General features: G+C 34.6%; 1 protein-coding gene across 1 annotated transcript in view; it reads left to right on the top strand.

Annotated features, from left to right (window-relative positions):
- Positions 1-21936, top strand: part of LOC149771295 (gonadotropin-releasing hormone receptor-like) — a 138180-nt gene that overhangs the window by 102153 nt on the left and 14091 nt on the right. The window contains exon 2 of the mRNA XM_089948661.1: positions 9949-10150. Within this exon, the coding sequence (XP_089804787.1) occupies positions 9949-10150 (202 nt within the window). The remainder of the gene's footprint in view (positions 1-9948; positions 10151-21936) is intronic.

Raw genomic sequence — 21936 nt, 5'->3', positions numbered from 1 at the left:
CAAGAGAAGTCAGCACCTGCAATACATTTACTTGACCAGTGTAGTATTTCAACGAAATGTATGCGATTCGATTCTAGAAAGGAAAATAATTGAAATAAAAACATTTATTTTGTTTACTTTTGATCAAGCTAGTCTTATTTAATTACGGTTTGCTTAGGTGCTTAGGCTTTGAAATTATTAAGCAAGAAACTATCTTGGAGAATATGGTTTCTGGTGTTTATTTGGGGAGAAAATGAAGGTTTATTAACGCCAGATAAACCGTTTAGGCTTCCAAAACAAAATCGTTGATTTCCCGTCAAATCTGACTACTGTCAATTAATTTTATTTGCAATTATTTTGCGTTGTACTTCCGTTATCTTCCAAGGTAATAACATTGTGTGTTAAATAGGAATGCGCCGACATCGATGAAACATCTCTTTCGGATTCAGATAGCACAGAAGAGGCGGTAGAGTGTAATACAACCCATACAAATAGAATAAAAGATACAATATTTTGATAATGAAGAAATATTTGAAATATAGAAACCCAGCACATAGAAGACGGTATTCCATAAACATTCAGATGTATATAAATTTTACTTATCCAACGAATACTACATGGTAATGCTTCATTGGTATGAGACGGTTTGGAGGAGACAATCAAGAAAATAAATCTCAGTATGTATTCCATAGACTTTTGTGAATTTCAGATTAATGGCAGTTTGTTCCGAAAACAGACACTCGATAATTACATGGTCATTGATAAAGAAAATAACACACTTCAAATTAGAGAAATCGAGAAAAAGTGTTGCAACGATGGAAGTAATATGTTGTTCTGGATGTCATGAAATTTTAAGATATTTTATATATTGTTATTTTGTACATAGCAACCGATGTTGTTCTTGATGTGATCTGAAGGTGTGGATTTTTCATTTTCTTTAACGTATCTATTCCTTAGTGATTCGTTAATTGCATCTGTATTTTATCAGATGTAACAATAATACAGCTTTCCATTTGCATATTTAGCTATTTGCTTGGAAGTCTTGAACATGTTCAGTAACTATCTTCGTCGTCGTCATCATCATCATCATCAAGAAAGTAGAGGAGCTGCCTGGCAATTTCTTTGATTTTATGTACAATAACATTATTATTATTTTAAATAATAATGTTGTTACATGTGGTGAGCATGGTTATATACCCTTTTCAGACTTATAAATGGCCCATTTTGGGATAGCCCTAAAATTAGAAAGTTCCAATGACGTCCTTAGGTCAGCTCCTTTTCCACAGGTAATTTTGCTGTTCCCGGAATCTTCCTTGACCGCCTTAACTACTTCACACGAGATCGAATACACTTTCAGTGGAGGGACGTAATCATAACCCAATTGATAAACTGTTTTTAAAACGACACAGAGCATCTGCTAAAATATTGCATATTTCTTCCAGCTGGCCCGGGACTGTCCTAAGCTCTTCAGGGTAGGCAACCATGTGGTAGCATGGGACTACCTCCAAGAGGTGCTTTGGATTAGCTCTGGCTTTGTGAAAAGGTTATTAATGTCTGTTTTTATTGGATGCAATAGTCTTTTATCAGGTTGAACTATTAGCATTTCGCCTACTTGCAACGTCAATATATCACAACTGTATACCCAGCAATTGTTTGATTGTTGGACTCTTTAGGAGGTTTTGTTTTGCATTTTATTTAATCCGCACCTATGGCTTAAAGAACACAGAAATCGTGTCAGTTTGTCGTTCTTGTATTTGTTACCTTTGTCAATTTTACGAATACAAAGTGCACGTACTTTGATACAATTACACATCACACGCCAATTACACATTTCGTACAAACTACACATAAATAAAATTTACATTTACATTCAAATTACACTTCTAGTGTGAATTACATATTACATGCAAATTAAATATTTCATGCAAATTGAATATTACACAAAAATTACACATTACATGCAAATAACACATTTTATGCAAATTTACAGAAAGCTATGAGTGAACAAAAGCGTTTACAGCAACATTAAATTGGTCAGAGCTACCTTTAAACAAAGAAACATATGTTCACCAGAACCACACATAAAAACACAAAAGTGGCATAAGCAACTAGGAACTAAATAGAAGTTTGAGAGACTTTCAAATTTATTTCTATTCCAGAACCGGTTTTAACTGTTTTAAAATGCGTCTAATGAAAAAAGGTTTTCTTTATTGTATGTAATATAAAACTAAGTATTGATTTTATTTATAACATATCATGCTTTAAAGGTACGATGATTCTGTGAAGTGGAATATCTTGAGAAACACTTGATTGATAGCTTTAAATGATTCGAGCTTTAATGATTACTAGCTTCACAGATATGCGGAGAAAGAAGTCAGACCCTTGCATACTGTATTGAAATGCTCTTTGTAACAGGCGTTGTATTTTGGCTCGAATCAGTACGAGTGCTTTAAAGTTACCAATACGCCACTTACAGAAATGAATTCATTGACATACAGACGTTTGTAATATTGTAATTCCATCAGAGGCCTGCCTTTAAATGGAACCCAACATGATAGAATAACTAAAGCTAGCCCGACTTATCTGACAGGTTTTCACTAATTTGCAATATCCACAGATGAATTGCTTAGATCTGGCTGGTACAGCGACAAGATACTAAATATTGCAATTCGAATGGGCGAGATGTGGTCATGGAATAGACCGTGATCCTTATCTGTTCTGAAGTATATTCCTATCTTTATTTATGTTTAAGACTTTCATGTCTTACATTGTCCATGCCTACATATTATGTCTAACATTGTCCATGCCTATCGAGTATGCCTTACAGTGCCCATGTCTATTACCTCTTACATTGTCCATGCATATCGAATATGCCTTACAGTGTCCATGTCTATTACCTCTTACATTCTCCACGCATATCGAGTATGCCTTACAGCGTCCATGTATATTACCTCTTACATTCTCCATGCCTATCGAGTATGCCTTAAAATGTACATGTATATTACCTCTTACATTGTCCATGCCTATCGAGTATGCCTTACAGTGTCCATGTTTATTACCACTTACATTGCCCATGCCTATCGAGAATGCCTTACAGTGTCTATGTCTATTTCATTTTACATTCTCCACGCCTATCGAGTATGCCTTACAGCGTCCATGTCTATTACCGCTTACATTGTTCATGCATATCGAGTATGCCTTACAGTGTCCATGTCTATTACCTCTTACATTGTCCATGCGTATCGAGTATGCCTTACAGTGTCATGTCTATTACCTCTTACATTGTCCATGTATATCGAGTATGCCTTACAGTGTCCATTTATATTACCTCTTACATTGTCCATGCCTATCGAGTATGCCTTACAGTGTCATGTATATTACCTCTTACATTGTCCATGTATATCGAGTATGCCTTACAGTGTCCATTTATATTACCTCTTACATTGTCCATGCCTATCGAGCATGCCTTACAGTGTCATGTATATTGCCTCTTACATTGTCCATGCATATCAAGTATGCCTTACAGTGTCCATGTCTATTGCCTGTTACATTGTCCATGCCTATATAGTATCTCTTACATTTGCCATGCTTATCGATTGTCTCACATTGTCCTTGTCATTATCTCTTACATTGTCCATGCCTTTTGATTATGTCTTACATTGTGCATTCCTTTTGATTATGTCTTACGCTGTCCATGTCTATCGATTATGTCTTAAATTATCCATGTCTATCTAATGAAGATCAAAAGGTGCTACGTGAATCACTTTCGATCATGTTTATTGTCAGCATTAAATTCATAGTCTCAGCAGATTACAAAAGAGACGCTTCATTTAGGTCTTTCGTAAGTCACCATTTACATCGGCAAACCCCATCACAATTCAAATATCATTACTAACATTTCATGAACAACATCAGAGTAGCTGATTGATATATGAAATTACTCAGAGAGTTAATTAGATATCGGCACCCGCACATTTTACATTTTTTCTTCATTTTCTGATGTGCTGATGTTATTGTTCTGAGAACAATAAAGGATATCAGTACTGGAAACGATTGTTTTTCGTTTACTATGTATGGTTGTTTACATTTTCATTCTCCTTCCACAAGGTCAATATAACAGTGGAACTTGCACTTTAGAGTACATAATAATATACAATATTTTAATAATGTCGGCACCCCGTTTTGTTATTTGAATTTTCCCAAATAATTCCATTGCATCATTAACTATTTCGGTTGTTAAGTGGATGAAATTTTAAAACTTTGAAACACATCCAATAAATTTGCATTGTTTAGTTTACCTTTACGTCTGGAACAGCCATTTTTCTAAAACCTCTGAAAGCTATGTTTTCTCAATCCATACTTTCCGAGAATTCAACGGTATGAAACTAAATTTCGAAACGTGTAGAGTGGAGGTCCTTAAAAGGAAGAAATTATTGATTGACATATAAATTTATATCATTTGGAAACAAATATTTGCATCCTCTTTATTCATGTGTTTCTATTTTACATTTCCATCTTATATATTCGTATGTCACTTGTTTAGGCTCGAATAAACAGTAACAGAAGAAAAAGTGAAAACAACAAGCTCTTAAAAATACAATAATGTATTTCCCTGGGAAAATTCTGTAAAAATAAACAAAAAAAATATAAAGTTACGGTTTTATAGAATCAAATCCAAAAATGATCAAAAAATAATACGAGAATAAAATTACACCATGTTCTACTGATTTCACGTTCGAATCTCGACGAAGAATCCAAGATGGAAGACGATGACGGATGCTAAAATCTGTAGTGTTGAAGTCTACAGTTCCTTGTAGAAATACAAATAATGACACTCCGGTGTTGGAAATCCAAATTACATTTGTAAGCAATGTCTTTCCAGAATTTCTGTGTGAGCACTCCTCAAAATATTTCCAGAGATTAAAGAATTAATCCTTTTGAAATCCAAATGATCTGAAGAAAATTATAACTCAAAATCTGGCCACAACAAAATAACTTAACATCAGTGTAAAAAACCCAAAACTGAGCAATCTCTCTCTACGCATGTCTCTTAAAACTAACAGATGCGCAGTAATGGAAAAACTGGAAACACAGGGCCACGTAACCGTGTTTACATATGCAAAAATTACTTACACAGAATATGGCCTTGATTAGACCAATGATTTTACTCCGAGAATAAAAATAAAAATATTTGTTTACATCTTAAATTATGACTTCGACAAAAACTAATCATTTTAAAAAAAAGCATAGAACTTATTTACATGGTTGCTACTAATTTTTAACAAAGGTCAGGATCTAGGTCAACACCTGGTGTTTACGAAAGAATGATTCAGGTCAACTGATTTCCTGGAAAAATATCATCTCCAGTGATAAAATTTACATTATAATATCATATAGTAGGATAAATGTTTTAAAACTGACGAACAATTAAATAAAAATAAATATTAATTGAAAACACCTCATTAATGTTCGCATGATATAACCGAAAAAACGTCAGTTTTGTAAGCATGATTCCACTCATTATTGATCCATTTGAATTGCCGATGGAACTAGTTATCTCTAATTCATGCAGAATGTTATCTGAGTGGATGATTGAATAGTAAGCATTTGTTTCTGTTTCTGAAGTTCCTAATGATTACAATGTCTTTGTGTACACACAAACTGGTTTTATGTGAAGATTATTAACAAGTAATCAAGACATTTATTTAGATCTGCATATACCATATTTCGTGCGTTGATTTCTAAAAGTAAACCTGCAAATTATATGCATAATTAAAGTTATGGATAAAACAACATATCATGTATATTTGATGAATTTTTTAAAATGCAGATATATTATTACGGTATTGGAGACATCATATTCTTATTAAGAAAATGTTAAAACTAACACCCTGTTTCCATGCACAAAAACAAATGATACACGATAATGTTTGGACAACCATAACCAGATAAAAGGAAACATATATATAAGCCCATAACTGAAAGACGTAATCGTTATATATTTTTCCTGCGACTTCCTAGTTAATTTCATTATAGTCCGTACGTTGTTTCTATGTCACTGCAATGATCATAACATGCCTTCCTTAAGTAGCCAACTACATCGAGAAACTTCCAAATTATAATTGTATTGATATAGATATTATTTGTAATAGAAAAGAGTTGTCATTAGCTTGGCCTCTTTGCCGTCCGATTCGGCAATAAAGGATACTGGTACTTAAAACAAATTGATAAATCATGGCGTCTTTACCTTCACAAATAGTCCCCACTTATCCTTTAAAAACATTTTGTATGCAGGTTGTTGGTATGGCTTTCTGCTAATTCTTTCAGGATGACATATATTCATAACTCGTATATGCCTGCGTCCGCAGTAATGGGTGCTATTTACAAGTCCGCAACTTTTGCAACTTCCATGGAAGGAACCTAATCGCCAATATCGACCTATTTAGACTCTATGTGCATAACGAACTTGCAAATATGAGACTGGGAAGAAAGAAAGACGGTACTATGTCCACTTGCGATTTGTTTACATCAAGCGGAGACATATTGATTTCATCTCTTGAAAAGGTGTTGGAACCATCAAGGTTTTGACGTCATTATATAAATGTCATGAAAAAAGGAAACTTGGCTTTCATAGGAGTAAACAATTTGTACATGATCCTGCACCAATGATGCATACAATGATGTTCTTTGTCTAGAAGATACAAAATGACATGATTTGATTTATTTGAAATATTTAATGTTTTAATGAATATTTACACTGCCGTCTTACGCCTCTAAATGGGGCTCCTCACTTTTATTTCACTTGGTTTTTGAAAATGCTCATTGTCTATCCGTTTAATGCATAACAATGAAATTGAAGAGTGCTAGGTGCGACAAAGCTGCATTATCTCATATTAGCACAACTCTATCAAAAACTGCTTAAATAAATGTTTTGATAGGAGATAATTGTCTTGAACGCTTTTTTCGTGACAAGAAATTACATAGCATGTACAATGATATACCCTGCATAAAATATTTTATGACTTTGTGTAATATCAATCACTGATCATTAGCCTAATTTGTGCACGAGCATTGCACTTGTTCGAAATAATACTTGCAGGGGTAATATGAATCGGTTTGTAACTTGCTGTAAAAATATTGTATAATTTACTGTTCCAAAGTTCAATGTATGACGGAATGGAAGACTGTAAGCATGCTTCGACATCTGCCAAATCATCTCAAAATACAAGCTATTTCGTATAAACATACACACTGTGTGTATCTAAAAAATCAGTAATAAATATATTCAAACCAAAACTATGAGACCATCATAATACAAATTACAGTATAAAAAAATATTTCAATCACATTTGACACTTTCTGAACAACTTCAACATGCTTGTATAGCTATATTTTTCTATCACTTGATGTCATTCGATAACAAATGTCAATCACCTGGTATTTTGTGATTTCTTTGGTGGAAACCCTTGCTGTAACTTACAGATGAGCTTATTTTCCTTCAAGCAACTGAGGAAATGCTTAAATACATTTCAAAAATTCCCCCATTGAATCCAAGAAGGGATGTTAGGTGTAATTCACAGTTGTGAAATAAGGTAAATATTTTTCCACTACCTGTCAGCAAACATTGAAAACATTATGGCCAAGAAATTTTGAAACCATTTCGCAGTAAATATTGCCGCGTCGCATGCAGATGGCTCATCTTCGAATAACAATGTGGAAATACTTGCATTTCATCCATGGTAGGTGCTGTTTGACCTTGACCAATGACGAAGAATTATGTTCCTTTTTATATTTGCTGTCCGAATATACACAAAACATAGCAGAACTTGAACGGTAAACCGCTGAAATAATAAATCGGGATACAGTTTTAAAAAAAAATCAGCTAATTCAGTCTGTTGTACATTGTACTTCGATTTTGCCCATATTACTCATTAATAAAAGCACTATAAGCCAGCAATATTATAAATGAGTAAAAATACATGTTGACATCACAAGTGATGTCATAATGCCTCAAAAGACAATTTACTAGTCGTGATTTTCCTCTTGTAATAAATATAACCTTATAAAGAAATTAATTGCATAACGTCAATGTTTTAACTGATTAGGTTTGCGAAACTTAATTATTATTCAACTCATGTCGTTAATATAATTGAAATGAGCCTGAAATAAACTCCTCACTTCTCTTACTTTCATCACATCTTCGAGGTGAGGTCTTAGCGTATCGTAGAAAATAATGGTTTCAAATATTAATAACAAATCTATTTTTATTCTCACTAGTTTCCTTTATGTTAATTTTCCTTCTCACCAAGAATCAAATAATATTAATATGTTCAGTCTTTCATGTTATTTATTGTCACCTTTAATTTATGTAGGGGTAATACATCTTTACATATTAATTATCTGACTAATGTTTATAAAAACAAACTTCACTACCGCTAGAAACATTGGATTTTTTGTATATTTCCCTTTAATCTGTAAATTTGGATTATAGCGTGTTTCTAGTGACTTATGTTATTCTAGTCCGTTGCGCGCGGTACACATCAAACTTTTCCACTTCTTTCTAGTTTTCAAATCAATTTTCCGTCTAGTAGTTCTGCACGTTATCTAATATTACAAACTCAGTTTAGTATTTATCGAATATTTTCAAGAAATCAATATAATTAGAAACCAGTCTCTGATTTAGTGCTCGGAATGGATGCACGGTCAAAGGCTACTGGGTTCACAACTAACATTGTATCTGATATTTGAAACAACTCATTCTAGTCACATAAAGTTCACTGATGGCATAAATAAAATTAATTTCATATTTATTAAAACAGATGTGAAATATTATTTAAAGATTGATTTTTAAATTGATATATTAATTACAAACGACTGTCTCGCGGTTCAAATCTAAGCAATGAACTTTTTATGCTAACAATTGAATGCTTTAAATTCGACAATTCCTTTTCAAGTTTTACTAGAACGACACCTGAAGATATTTTATCCAGTCTGGGATGAACAAATATCAGAACTGCCGCGTAAGCTTTTGGTAATTCAAGGAATTGCCATGTTTCGCAAGAGGATATTACCCAAATTAATGCCTAAAGCTTCTTTCTGTTCGGATCTTTCAAGACATTTCTTGTAGAATTCGGTCAAACTATTTTGCATTTTCTGTATAAGGCCACAGATTTCTCTGATAACCAATGCTACATTTGGAACTACCTTTTTAAACAGGGCATAAAAAAGTATGCTTGTATTCAAACCTTCACTGTTGGTGTCAAAAGTCAACTCTCTAGATCTCTCAGCTATGTATGCTGACACTTCAAAGAATGGTAAAGTCTGGTGTTCTAAATGTACCCATAAGTGACGCACAGTATGTGTGTGCTTATTGGATACTTTTCTGAACGCTGGTTTTGCAGCAAGAGTCATCTTATCCTTGCCTTGATGCGAGATGAAGGGGCATGTTTATAAAGACTTTAAGATAAACCGCCACTGTGTGAGGCTGTCACAGCTTTCCTACCTTTGTGAAACTCCCATTTCAATATTATATTAATCTGTTGTGATCATATAAAGGTTCCTTCATGAAATATAACTGACCTCAAGAACGCCATCGACATATACCTGTTCCCATACATTTTAAATTTGATATAGATGGAGTGGTTAGTTTTATATTTATCGAAGAAACAATAGAAACATAATCTGAAATGGTTACCCGAGAATAATATACTTTTGTAACAGTTACTTTAATGTTTTGGAAATATATTTAAAGCACTGTTAATGTGGCCATATAAGGTGTCATTTTAATATAAAATTATTAGGAATTAACTTTGAAATCGCAGGAATATTTGGTGACGCATTTTGATTTGTGGTATATCGCTTGCGGTTTTTTGACTTGTATAACGTAATTTGATAAGAAAAATGCGTTGGTTATAATTTGTATTCATACGTACATGCAAACATACTTAACTCTAACATTGTTTGTTTTAGGCTTTGGTGTTTACCGTCCGTCGTGCGCCTGGGAACGTGACATTCCTGCAGTGTGTTGACCATGGCTATTCCAGTGATTGGCAAAAGGAAACTTACAATGTAGTGACAATATTCTTTGGCTTTATTATACCGCTTCTCATAATGGGAACTGCATATGGCCTTATTTCTGTAACAATTACAAGAAAATCAAGAGAATTTAGAGGTAAGTTATATATGGGAAATGCGTACATATGGCCTTATTTCTGTAACAATTACAAGAAAATCAAGAGAATTTAGAGGTAAGATATCTATGGGAAATGCGTACATATGGCCTTATTTCTGTAACAATTACAACAAAATCAAGAGAATTTAGAGGTAAGATATATATGGGAAATGCGTGGATATGATATTATTTCTGTAACAGTTATCAGAAAATTAGGAGAATTCAGATGTAAGCGATCGCAAATCTGGATAAAAGAAGACAAAGCAAAATGTAGAGCATGGTCTATTACCCAAACAAGGTACAGCTTCCATCTGTACATACGAAACACTCGTCTTTAAGGTTCATGTTTACATAAGTTCCGTAAATACATGAATAAATTGCAACTTCCCCGGACATCAAGACCTTATAATTATAATTACACTGCTGAATAGCCCGTTGAATAGCCTGCATACACAGGTTTCACTCTCGTTTAAATGTACAAATACATAATATTGTAAATGTATTGTGACAAGGAAAAGATCATCAAAATTAGTTTCTCCTAATTAGTGACATCTCTTTTTGATTTCTTTTATCCAAGTGAAAATTTATCATAGACTTTTGGAAAGAAAGTTTTCTTTTTTTACCAACATTATATATGGTATCTTAGCTTCATCAGAAAGGTGTCAGCAATTTATGTTTCGAAGTCCAAGTGCTTATTTCAGTTTTATTATACGTTAACACTATCACTGATATTAATATTAACCAGATGTTTGTCATTGTTCATACTATGATCTCATGTTTTAACAATTATCTTTGTCCATCACATAATTCATTATTTAGGTTCAGATTATCTGTGTATGTTATTCGAACACCACAAAGTCTCCTCATAATTCATTATTTAGGTTCAGATTATCTGTGTATGTTATTCGAACACCACAAAGTCTCCTCATAATTCATTATTTAGGTTCAGATTATCTGTGTATGTTATTCGAACACCACAAAGTCTCCTCATAATTCATTATTTAGGTTCAGATTATCTGTGTATGTTATTCGAACACCACAAAGTCTCCTCATAATTCATTCTCTTAAAGCTGTATTTTTAAAGCCTTCAAAAAGATGTATATCAACATGAGATACATGATATTAATATACGCAATTTTCGTTTGTTTTCTCAAAACACGTTTAGGTTTAGAAAATGAAGCCTATAATAAATAGAAACTTACATATCCAGCAGATATTACCGATATGCATTGAGTGTATCGATGATTTATAAAATTGCAGTTTCTATATCTTAAGGAACTATACATTTTATGATTTATCGTCATCAATTTTTATAACTATGTTAGCATTTAGAAAACGAATACGACCTCTGTCAGGTTTTCTGCTGTCAGACTGTCTATTTACAATGCTCTTGCACAGTATTACAGAATGCCATAAATGAAGATAAACTTTCGTGACTATAAGTAATTAATCCAATGCCTTCGAAAACGTGACCTCTGTTGCAGAATATACCATTATAAATACTGTAAATAACATTTGCTTGCGTAATGTGCTCGTCTAGGAGCTCGACTATGTCCTAGGTGTTTTTTAGGAGAACAGTCGTGAAATCAGCTTTTGCCTTCAATGCGGATCTGTTCGTGAGTGCTATTGCGCGAGCAGCAAAGACCCCCTGACCCCGTTGAAGAAACAGACACAGAGATCAGTGAAATAATATATAGGATTAAAGTTTTGCAGTTTCTGATCCTGCTAAACCAAAATCGGTACTTCAAATATGTCTCAATTAGACGCTTATTTCCTGATAAATAAGCATGCCAACTGTAATTCAACTAACACAACTTGCGCGAGATCGACGGATACGGATACCAAGTCGTGTAAATGCACTGATTTACTTGTAAATATATAAAGCTTGTTGCTTTTCACTCTTTTCTGTGGCATAGAATCCTAACAGTGTGTTACATATCTATTGGGGGCCCTAAGTTTGCACATATTGCATGGAAACGAATTCGGATCTGAGTACAAAAGAAACGACCGAGTTTGGAAAGAATTGTCAATAACTGAGCTGTGATCTGCAATAATGTGTTACATATTCGAAGTGTGTTCTCGTCCATGATAGGGAGAAAAATTAAATTTGCATGCTTATTGCTGACCCAGCATTTGAGTCTCGAATGAATTATAATGACAGACTCATTGCAGTGTACGGTAAAAAATATCGAAATGAAAACTGACAAAACCTACTTGTGCCGTACAGTCTGTTTTGCAGTTATCCAAACTGCTCATATGCGGGTTTTATCTCGTGTAAATCTAATGAAGAATAGGTGGTACTGCGCAGCAAACTGTGCTCAGTTATTGTTAATGGCTCTAAACACATCAAGAAGGCGAAAGAAAAAAAAAATATATATATATATATATATATCTCTACGATGATTTATCGTCATCAATTTTTATAACTATATTAACATTTATAAAACGAATACGACCTCTGTCAGGTTTTCTGCTGTCAGACTGTCCATTTGCAATGCTCTTGCACAGTATTACAGAATACCATAAATGAAGATAAATGAAAAAAAAAAAAAATATATATATATATATATATATATATATATATATATATATATATATATATATATATATATATATCGAACCAGACACCGCAATCATGGCATTGCAATCGAAGACGAAGATGATTTATTCTTTGTCTAATTCGCCCAAACATCTAAAAGGCATTAGAGCCAGAATATGTATAAACCAGCTCGAGGATCGTCTAGAAACATTTGTGGGGTCGTTTAGTACACTAGTTATTAATTTTACGTCATCGATTTCCCAGCGCTTGCTCAGCAATGACATCATGGAACCAGGGACGTGTTGCGCGTTGATGGTTGAAGACATCGATGATATATGATGACGAACATTGAGACGATTCCTTTCGAAATCAATAAATATAAAAGAATAGTTGAAGCAACTCTTAATGACTTTGACATTGCCACGACAATAATCAATCTCGCCATATACATCAATGATTATGCGATATCTGCTTGATCATTTTTTATTTATAAGGACACCTCCGATCTGTGCGATCATAAATCGTATGCTATTGGGCGACCACAAAAGCATGCAAAAAATGTTGCTCCATATGCGCAAGCCGTGTTCCTTAGCGCCAACAAGTTTGACCTTCGCTTTTTACAGCTTCGACAAAAAACAAAACTTCATGGAGGTTCATTCAAGTATTCTTGTGCTTTTCCCCTCAGTCGCATATTCGCAATGTTATTTTCGGAACGAAGCATACATTCATGTTAACCCGTAATGATAACAGCGATAATGAAATTTGACGCTGTGCTGTTGGTGTCACTAATGATAAAGCTGAGTTGTCCATCAACAACTCGGGCTGACGATCAAAGTACAAATGTATTTGACAGGTTATGAAAATCAGACGTTTCTTTGCGGTTAAACCATCATCTGGAACCCAATGAAGACGTTTTAATTAACGTTGACAACAATCAATCATACCTCCATATCTCAAGCTGTGGTATAAATGAACCGGCATCAAAACGTTGACAGTTTTCTGTAGATTTCCCAGCAAGAGTTTCGTACAGTGTACCCGATTTATTACCTTTTATTGGAACACCTGGAGTTGGCTATTCCGTCCGCGATAGACACGTACTTTTATGCACATGTAGGTGTGCACCTTCTCCCCATTTCTTCAAATGTCTTGTCGTGATCATCTCCAAAGCAACCATGTTGTTCAAGAGTGTGGATGGTAAAATGAAAGTCATTTATCCGTCGTTACAACATCCGTAACAATATAATTACCGGTAAACCGTTTTCGCTATCAAATAATAATTCCCTATCATTAAAATAAATGTTGCCTTATTCTAAAGCAGTTTGTGAAAATTAAGAAAGTGATATGAAATAATTGCGTGGTCACATTAAAACTTTCCCCAGCAAAGTCAACTGGAATTATTCCCGTGTGGTTTAACTGAACACAACTTGACTGCGGAAAAACGAAAAACACCTCGGTGACATTTATATTGTCAATGGTGTAACAATGAAAATATTTTCAGTCCTCGCATCCATTGTAACAATATTAGATACTGCGGCTCCAGCGGTTGCCGATTTAAGGGCCGTCAGATCTCCATCTGGAATGGCTCTGAAAATTCAGCAGCAGAAACGTTCTTTGAAAAGCTGGCACAGTTTGCATAGTAGCTTCAGGTGGAGGTCTTCGACAACCCGGTACGACTAAATTAAACGGGACCGTGTCCAGTTTTGATTTAATCGCTATGTTAATGTCAGTCGTGCATTTCTGAGGTTTCTTTATTCGGGATGAATTTGGAGCTAAAGACTCTCACGCAAGTGTGAGACCGATATCGTTAACTTGGAGTCATCAACAGGACTAGGGATTCATTGGGTCACATACGCGGTCAAGCATAAAAATCTTTTGTGTTTTGACCCTTAAATGTTTGGACCGCCGCGTGGAGTAGTAGCTTATTTAACACGAGGCGGCGGACGATAACTGTTTTAATGACACAGCCATTGAAATCTATGCTGGACGGGCCTATATGTAGATATCTTGTTCCTAAAATGTCGCGTGCGCTCTCGTGTTCAACAGCACCGTGGGTGCATGCTAATTGTATCTTGTAACTTAGTAAATACTCTTAATATTATAAGAAATGTAAATTGATATAGATAGAAGCTACTCATTTCAACACTTTGCTGATATTGATCTGTGCTAATTTGCCAGAAAAGCGCATTTTACCTAATTTACCAGTCGGGTTGTTGTTGACGACGACACTGGTAAGCTTGTGATTGTTGAAACTCGATCTAAAAACTGCGATTAATTCGAGATATAAATACATCAAGGGAAATAGAGGTACTGTTGCACTGGTTGCTTTTTATCAAACACTACGTCAACAAAAACAGTTTCGAAATCTATAATTTCTAATAATGAAATGAGGGAGACTTATTATGAAAGGAAACTGAATTCAACTAGTTTTATGATGAAATTGCTGCAACCAAGCAATATGAGGATTACAAAAAAATCAATTATATCTTGGTCGGGGTTGGTATGTCAAATTGACACCATTTAAAATGATGAGTGGGCCACGGGTTGCCATGTTTTGTGTTACATTGTTGGGTTTTGTGCTGTATTATCGACTTGCACTTCCTACTTCGTCGTATTAATTCCTTATAAAATATACACGTTTGCCACCATATGTTGGTCTTTTAATTTTGGATAAGTATCAGCATTGCGACCATAGGGAAAATATATTATAATATTAGAGTCTAAGGATTCCTTATTCAGGTGAGATCCCAATGACACGTGACTTGAACATATTTCGATTACATGCTCGTTTAAGACCAATAGATATGACGGAATAGAGATACAAGGGAACAAAATTGCAAAAGAAACGGTATTAACCGTCTTTCGAGTTTATGTTAAAGAAATATTATAACATTTAAGTGATGCATTATCACCGCGGTGATTTGCTTGTGGAATTAGCTGATGGGGTGTTGGATCATCCAAGTAATGATTCGAGCATCGATAGTGATTTTGTTCCACTTGTTGATGTAAATTAGCATGACAAACAGTGATAACCGACAATCGTATTTATTCAAATATGCGTTTATTACGAGCTGAATTGAAGTCAACATTTGATACTATCCTGGTGTGGTAATACCAAGTTGAAACTAGGTTGGAATCGTTACATTAGCACGCGAAAATGCACGGTCGCCGAATACACTAGCAGGTGTGAATGTACTCAGGGATCGTTTCTATAGCGATGATTGAAGTAGACTTCGCCGACAAAATGCTTCACAGTTGCATTCCCCTTTGATTATGTTGCACTAACATTGACTCAAAAGAGAAATATCTCGACTATTATTTAACAGTGACAGTATTTGAACCACCGTGTCAGCCTCATTCACTGGCGTAATCGGTACGTTTCCATATGAATATGATGTTAAATCCCCACAAAACACAATCAACAGAGACTTGAATATTCGTCTGGTAGATATTTTCTATAATTTTATGACAATTGGACCAGTAAAAATGCTGAATTGATTAGAGGTGCGTGTGCATGCTGCACCAGAGGAAGGCAAAATTTTCGAGCAATGATACATTACGATCACGTTATTAGAAGAAATATGATAAATATTCAATGTTACCAACCCGAGAAAATAATTGAAGAGGAACAACATATGCGAGATAAAATCGCCAAAAGGATCGTGCAACTGGTGAAATTCAAACACGTATACGTTTTCCTTGATGCAATTTGCGGAATTTCCGATGAAGTTGATATTGGTTTCATGTCGCTTCAATCAGGACTAAGTTTGCATTCGTAGGCTCATCCATCGAATTGCTCTTAGAGCCACATCAATTGTAACCGGTGGACTGGAAGCGCTGACAATAATCTCGTCACGTCTGCATTCCCAAATACGTGTCTATTCAGAACTTGTCGTATTCATTCTCAACACAATTACCAAGATGTACTAGATAACTATTAAGGATAAAAGTATTAACAAGACCAAGTTTGAGAACTGAAAAGCCTCAGATAAGAATCCAGGATACAGTGAATTGGCAGGTATAAAAGTCGAGTAATTTCTTATTTTATTTTAAAGTTTATAAATTCTAAGAAAAGAAACAGACTTCAATTGCAGACTGCATCGGAAATAAAATTCCTGCATGGTTTCATTCCTGCAAAAAAAAACTCACGGAACATATGGATTTAGTTCAACCAGATTATATCACATATTAAACGTTTTCAAATGTTACCCAGCTATTAAAACGGAAAAACTGGTATCAAAGGGAAAAATCCAGAGCCTACAATTAATATCATTAAATCCATATAAGCGTTAAATATCGACCAAAAAGCTCTAAAACCCATAAGTGGGACTATTCAGTCAGTGTTGCTTGGATACGGGACTAAACAAAAAAAATCTAAATATAGAAAAAATATCAGAAATGGAAGATAATATTTTAGGCTCATTAAAAAAGTTCATAATACTTGCAACAATTTCATCAGTATTCAACGCTTTATTGTAAAGCTAAGAATATTGTACAAAACAACGATATGGGAAAATGTGAACAGTTGACAGAATGTATTGCAAAATAAAAACCAGGAAGAAATGAATTTGAATTGCCCGCTCCTAAAACGTGTGTTGTGCCTGGACTGCGTCTATATTAGTGGACATGCGTGCATTAATGAAACTCATTTATGTACGGGAATCTTGCTTGCCACATCAGCTGACATGCACAGTAGACAGTGGATCTTGTAGCCCATGCAGACAATGTAATGAGTACTATGATAATAGCTGTTTTCTTGATTACTGAAGTTATCTACCAAACATGACTTTTCTCTTGCAGAGACGCCTGTGGTTAATATTAGCACTTGGACATGCGCGTGTGATATGAGGACAAAGTCATAATACTCATTTTCAAGTTTGTTTGTATGTTTGAAATATGGGTCATGATACGAGTTTGTCTAGTAAACCGCTCTATTCCTACGAGAAATAATGGAGCCAGCCTGCGTAAATCACAACACGAGATACACTTGTTTGCCAAGGTGTATAAAACTATTTTTAAAAATTTTTGTATTAAAACGGAAACTGTTGTACAGCAATAGTATTGTGGTTTTGCTCAGTGTATGCGTCGCATCTGCCTTCATTAAATGAAGTCAGGACCTTTGTTCCCTAAAATTATAAGCACGAAACTGAAGCTTAAATTCAACAGATTTTAAAGTCTTTTACCTGATTTTAGTTGTAGTTCAAATAATCTGCGTCCCTCATATTGACTGCTCAGTTTCATCGACCTAGTTGTACTGTATGAATCTTGACGTATTGTTTCTCCTAATCCTTGAGTTTCGTCCTGCAAAGCCTTCAATATTTCTGGACTCAGTATTAGTTAGTCTCGTTTAGCCAGATTCTCACTTGGCTCAGTGAGAGCTCTGCCGTACAAGGTCCGATAAAATGTTTCATCATTCAGAATATCCTCGTCTATTTCGATGCGAATCGAATAACTTGGGCTAATGAGAGAGACTGTAAGATCACTGAAATGAGAAGTCGCAAACTGTTAAGTTTGTTGCGGACGAATATCCAACTGTCTATAGAAGCATTGATCACCAAAATGAAAGATTAACTTTGAAAGTATTAATGTTTTCGTCATCTAAGAAATACCTTATATTCAATATTCAACTTTATTAATGCAAACATTGTATGAACAAGATACAATACAATTGCAAAAGCTTGAAACTACTGCTTACGTTAATATTAGTGATTGTATGTCGAGTTGGGACTTCGATTAAATCAGTATGCCTATATAGCAACCACGGGCATGAGAAAAGTTCACACTGGCTACTATTTGCTTCCAAGATCATTATCTAGCACGTCACAGGAATGTTCAAAGGCATTGAAGTGATGCGTCGAAATAAAAATGTTATTGTAATCTTAAAAGTATTTTTTGAAAGATCTTTTATCAAAAATATAAATCTATCCAGATGTAGGAGATGAGTCTTCAGCAGCCAATGAAAATGTAAATGGTTAGGCAAATAAGTATGTAATTTCCTCATCAAAATGACGTATTACGTCACCTCATCTCATCTCATCAGCCACGATTAGCTTTGGCGTAACAAGAAAACGCAGCTTAATACCACAGCCTTCTTAGGCAGAGATCTCAAGGAACTACGTCTGAGGTCTGTTTGAACGGGATTATAAAAATGTACATTATCGGCAAAAATATAGTTCTTTGCGCAGCATTATTCGTCACTGTTTCACTGATTTACTCTAGAGGAATCCATTAATAATAATAATAATAATAATAATAATAATAATAATTTCTCCAACAAATTCTTAATACAATCATCCAAGATAAAATTATATCCAGCTAGGTTGTTGCCAAGCAAAAAGTAATCAACGGGTAAAAGCATACACTATTCCGACTGATTTGGGGCCTGAGACTAAGTCTGATGACAAATGTACGCAATGGAGAAGAACATTAGCGAAACCGCACTCTACTCTCTAAATAAGAACACTCTCATTAAAAGATTTCTCAGGAAGAGTCAAAGTACCATATAATAAAAGACTCTGAAAAGCTCCTGTGTCCCTTCAACTTTTAATAGGGATGGGATGGGCCGAATCACCCAAGAGTGATACTGAACCTTTCAACATGAATAGTTCATAATTCTCCATAATAAAATCAGACTAGGGTTTATTAAACCCAACAATTGTATTGCTTTCAATACATGACCGTGATCTTGACCTCTTGGAAATAAGAGCATTTGGAATAGGTCTGTCTTGATTCTAATACTTATTTTTCAATTTGTAGCAATCAGAAATAACGTGTCCTTTCTTCTTGCAATGGGTACACGTAGGAAGAGATAATGATCTCTGATACTTCTTACCATAAATTTGATTTCTAAAAGTTGCGCCAGATTGAAATTAAGAAGGGTTTGTATTAGGCTAAAATGCTTTTCTACCAAATGACCGCTTAGTGGAAGACTTGCTTACAAAAGAAACTTTATGAGCTAAGGAATACTACTCAGCAGCACGAATAGCATTTTCCAAAGTGTCGACCTGATGCTCATCAAAATAAGTCGTAATGTCACTATGGACACAGATTTTGGAACTGTTCAAGTAATACGAATTGTCTTAGATTTTCATAATCTTTATTAACCTTTTTAGAGGAGCACCACCGATCAAATGGTCGTGCTTTTTCCCATGCAAATTCGACATAGGTCTGGTCAGTTGATTTTCCAGAATTCCTAAAACTTTGTCGATAGACCTCGGGTACCAACTCATAACCCTTTAAAATATATTCCTTTACCACATCATAATCAGCACTCTGCTGTAGTGACAGTGAAATGTAAATATCACGAGCTTTACCAGTAAGTACGCATTGAAATAACAGGATCCAGTACTCTCTAGGCCACTTCAAACTTTCAGCAATTTCCTCAAAATGAACAAAATATTGATCTACTTCTTTTTCCAGAAAATGGGGTAGTAACGTAATATTTCTTCAAGCAAAAATTTACGTGACTACTTCTACAAGAATGAAGCCTCTAAAATGTATTTTGCTTCAACTAGTTTATTTCAACTTGTTGCGGTTGCTGGAAAATATTTTATATTGACCTAGAAAGCGATGAACCATAACGACATCTGTTATTTTATGTAAATTTATGTAAGCGTAAATTATTAATTGTTATAGTTGTAATTATAGGCTATTGTGTGACTAATAAACAAACTTAGATCATTATTTTGCAACAGAGGTCACGTTTTCGAAGGCATTGGATTAGTTACTTATAGTCACGAAAGTTTATCTCCATTTATGGTATTTATGCGTGGCTGCAAAAGATAATTTTATTTGTGCATAGCTGTCTTTTTAAACTATGAAGACTCGAAAAAACCAGACATGTAACGTTTTCCGAACACAACAGTTTTCTGTTTTATATGTTTGTCTTGCCTATGTTTTGTATTTGCCTTTGAAAAAGACTCATTAAGAGTCGAAAGCGCTTTGGCTAGTCAGATACTAGTTTTGCACTCTTCTTTGTCAGTTTATTGCATAACGAAAAACATTTTACAGTGCAGCTTTACTTTTACGCTATGATTACATATATATGAATCAATATTGTATTCTGTTCACGTGAAAGTGCGTCTGCAATAAGATTATCTTTTCCCTTGATAAATCTAATGTCAATATTGTATTTCTGCGCCATCAAATTTCACTCTAATAATCTTTGCATTTTGTTTTACATTTTTTAAGAACGAAATTGTGTTGTGATCACAATATACAATAATTCTACAAGGAACTGAAAATAATATACACTTCGAAGTGTTGCAAAGCCAGTACAAACCAAACATCCTTTCTCGATTGTGGAATAATTGTTCAGGTGCTCATTTAATTGTTTTAGATAAACAACACACTGGATGATCCACGCCATGTTTACATTCTTAAATCAATACTCATGCAACTCCAACATCTCTCGCATCAACAGCCATTTTAAATGATTGGCCATGACCTGAACGTTGATGGGTTTAAATTGACCCTGTCCTACAATATGCCCTAAATATATAACAAGTTACTTTTAGTTATAATAGTTTTCACAATTGCATCATTCAGTCGATCAAAGATTTTCCGAGTAGTTTCCAAGTGACCTTTCTAGGTCATGCTCTAAATAACGTCATCGATGTATGTTTCACAGTTATCTAGACCAAATGTTATCATGTTCATTAAACGCTGGAAAAATGAAGGAGGATATTGTACACTAGAAGGTGTCACTTTATGTTGATCAAGTCTATCTGGAGTTACGGATGCTAACATTTCGTAATTCTTTCCGTCAGCGGAACATGTTTGAATTCTTTCAAAAGTTCAAACTTGGTGACAGAATTTTCATATCCAATCTTGTAAATGCAGTCATCGATTCTTGGTAATGGAAATTAGTTTGATTTGGTGCCAGTGTTCACTTTTGCATGGTCAGTGCACCAGCGGAATGTATTATCTGGTTTCGGAACTAGAATACATTGAGAACTACGGTTACTTTGACTTGGTTCTATGTAATCATTCGCCAGCAAATATTGATTTTTTTCTTCAAACATTTTATTTGAGATGGTTCATCTTGTAAGGATGCTGTTTGACAGGTGCAGAACCTGCAATGCCAGCCTACTGGTAGAATTTATTTGTTCCTTTTAGAAAATCTGGAAACAAGTACCCCTGTTCACATTAGAGCTGTTTTAGTTCACTCTTTTCTTGTGTCTGTAGGTGTGAACGTTACTAGTCCAGATTATTAAATATCTCTGAATTGCGGAGAATGGTTCAGCCAAAG

Source organism: Sinohyriopsis cumingii, unplaced genomic scaffold (genome assembly GCF_028554795.1).
Source record: "Sinohyriopsis cumingii isolate HCF-2022 unplaced genomic scaffold, ASM2855479v2 utg001993l, whole genome shotgun sequence".
Lineage (NCBI taxonomy): Eukaryota > Metazoa > Mollusca > Bivalvia > Unionida > Unionidae > Sinohyriopsis > Sinohyriopsis cumingii.
Note: the sequence above shows the minus strand (reverse complement) of the source record. Positions and strands in the feature narration are given on the sequence as shown.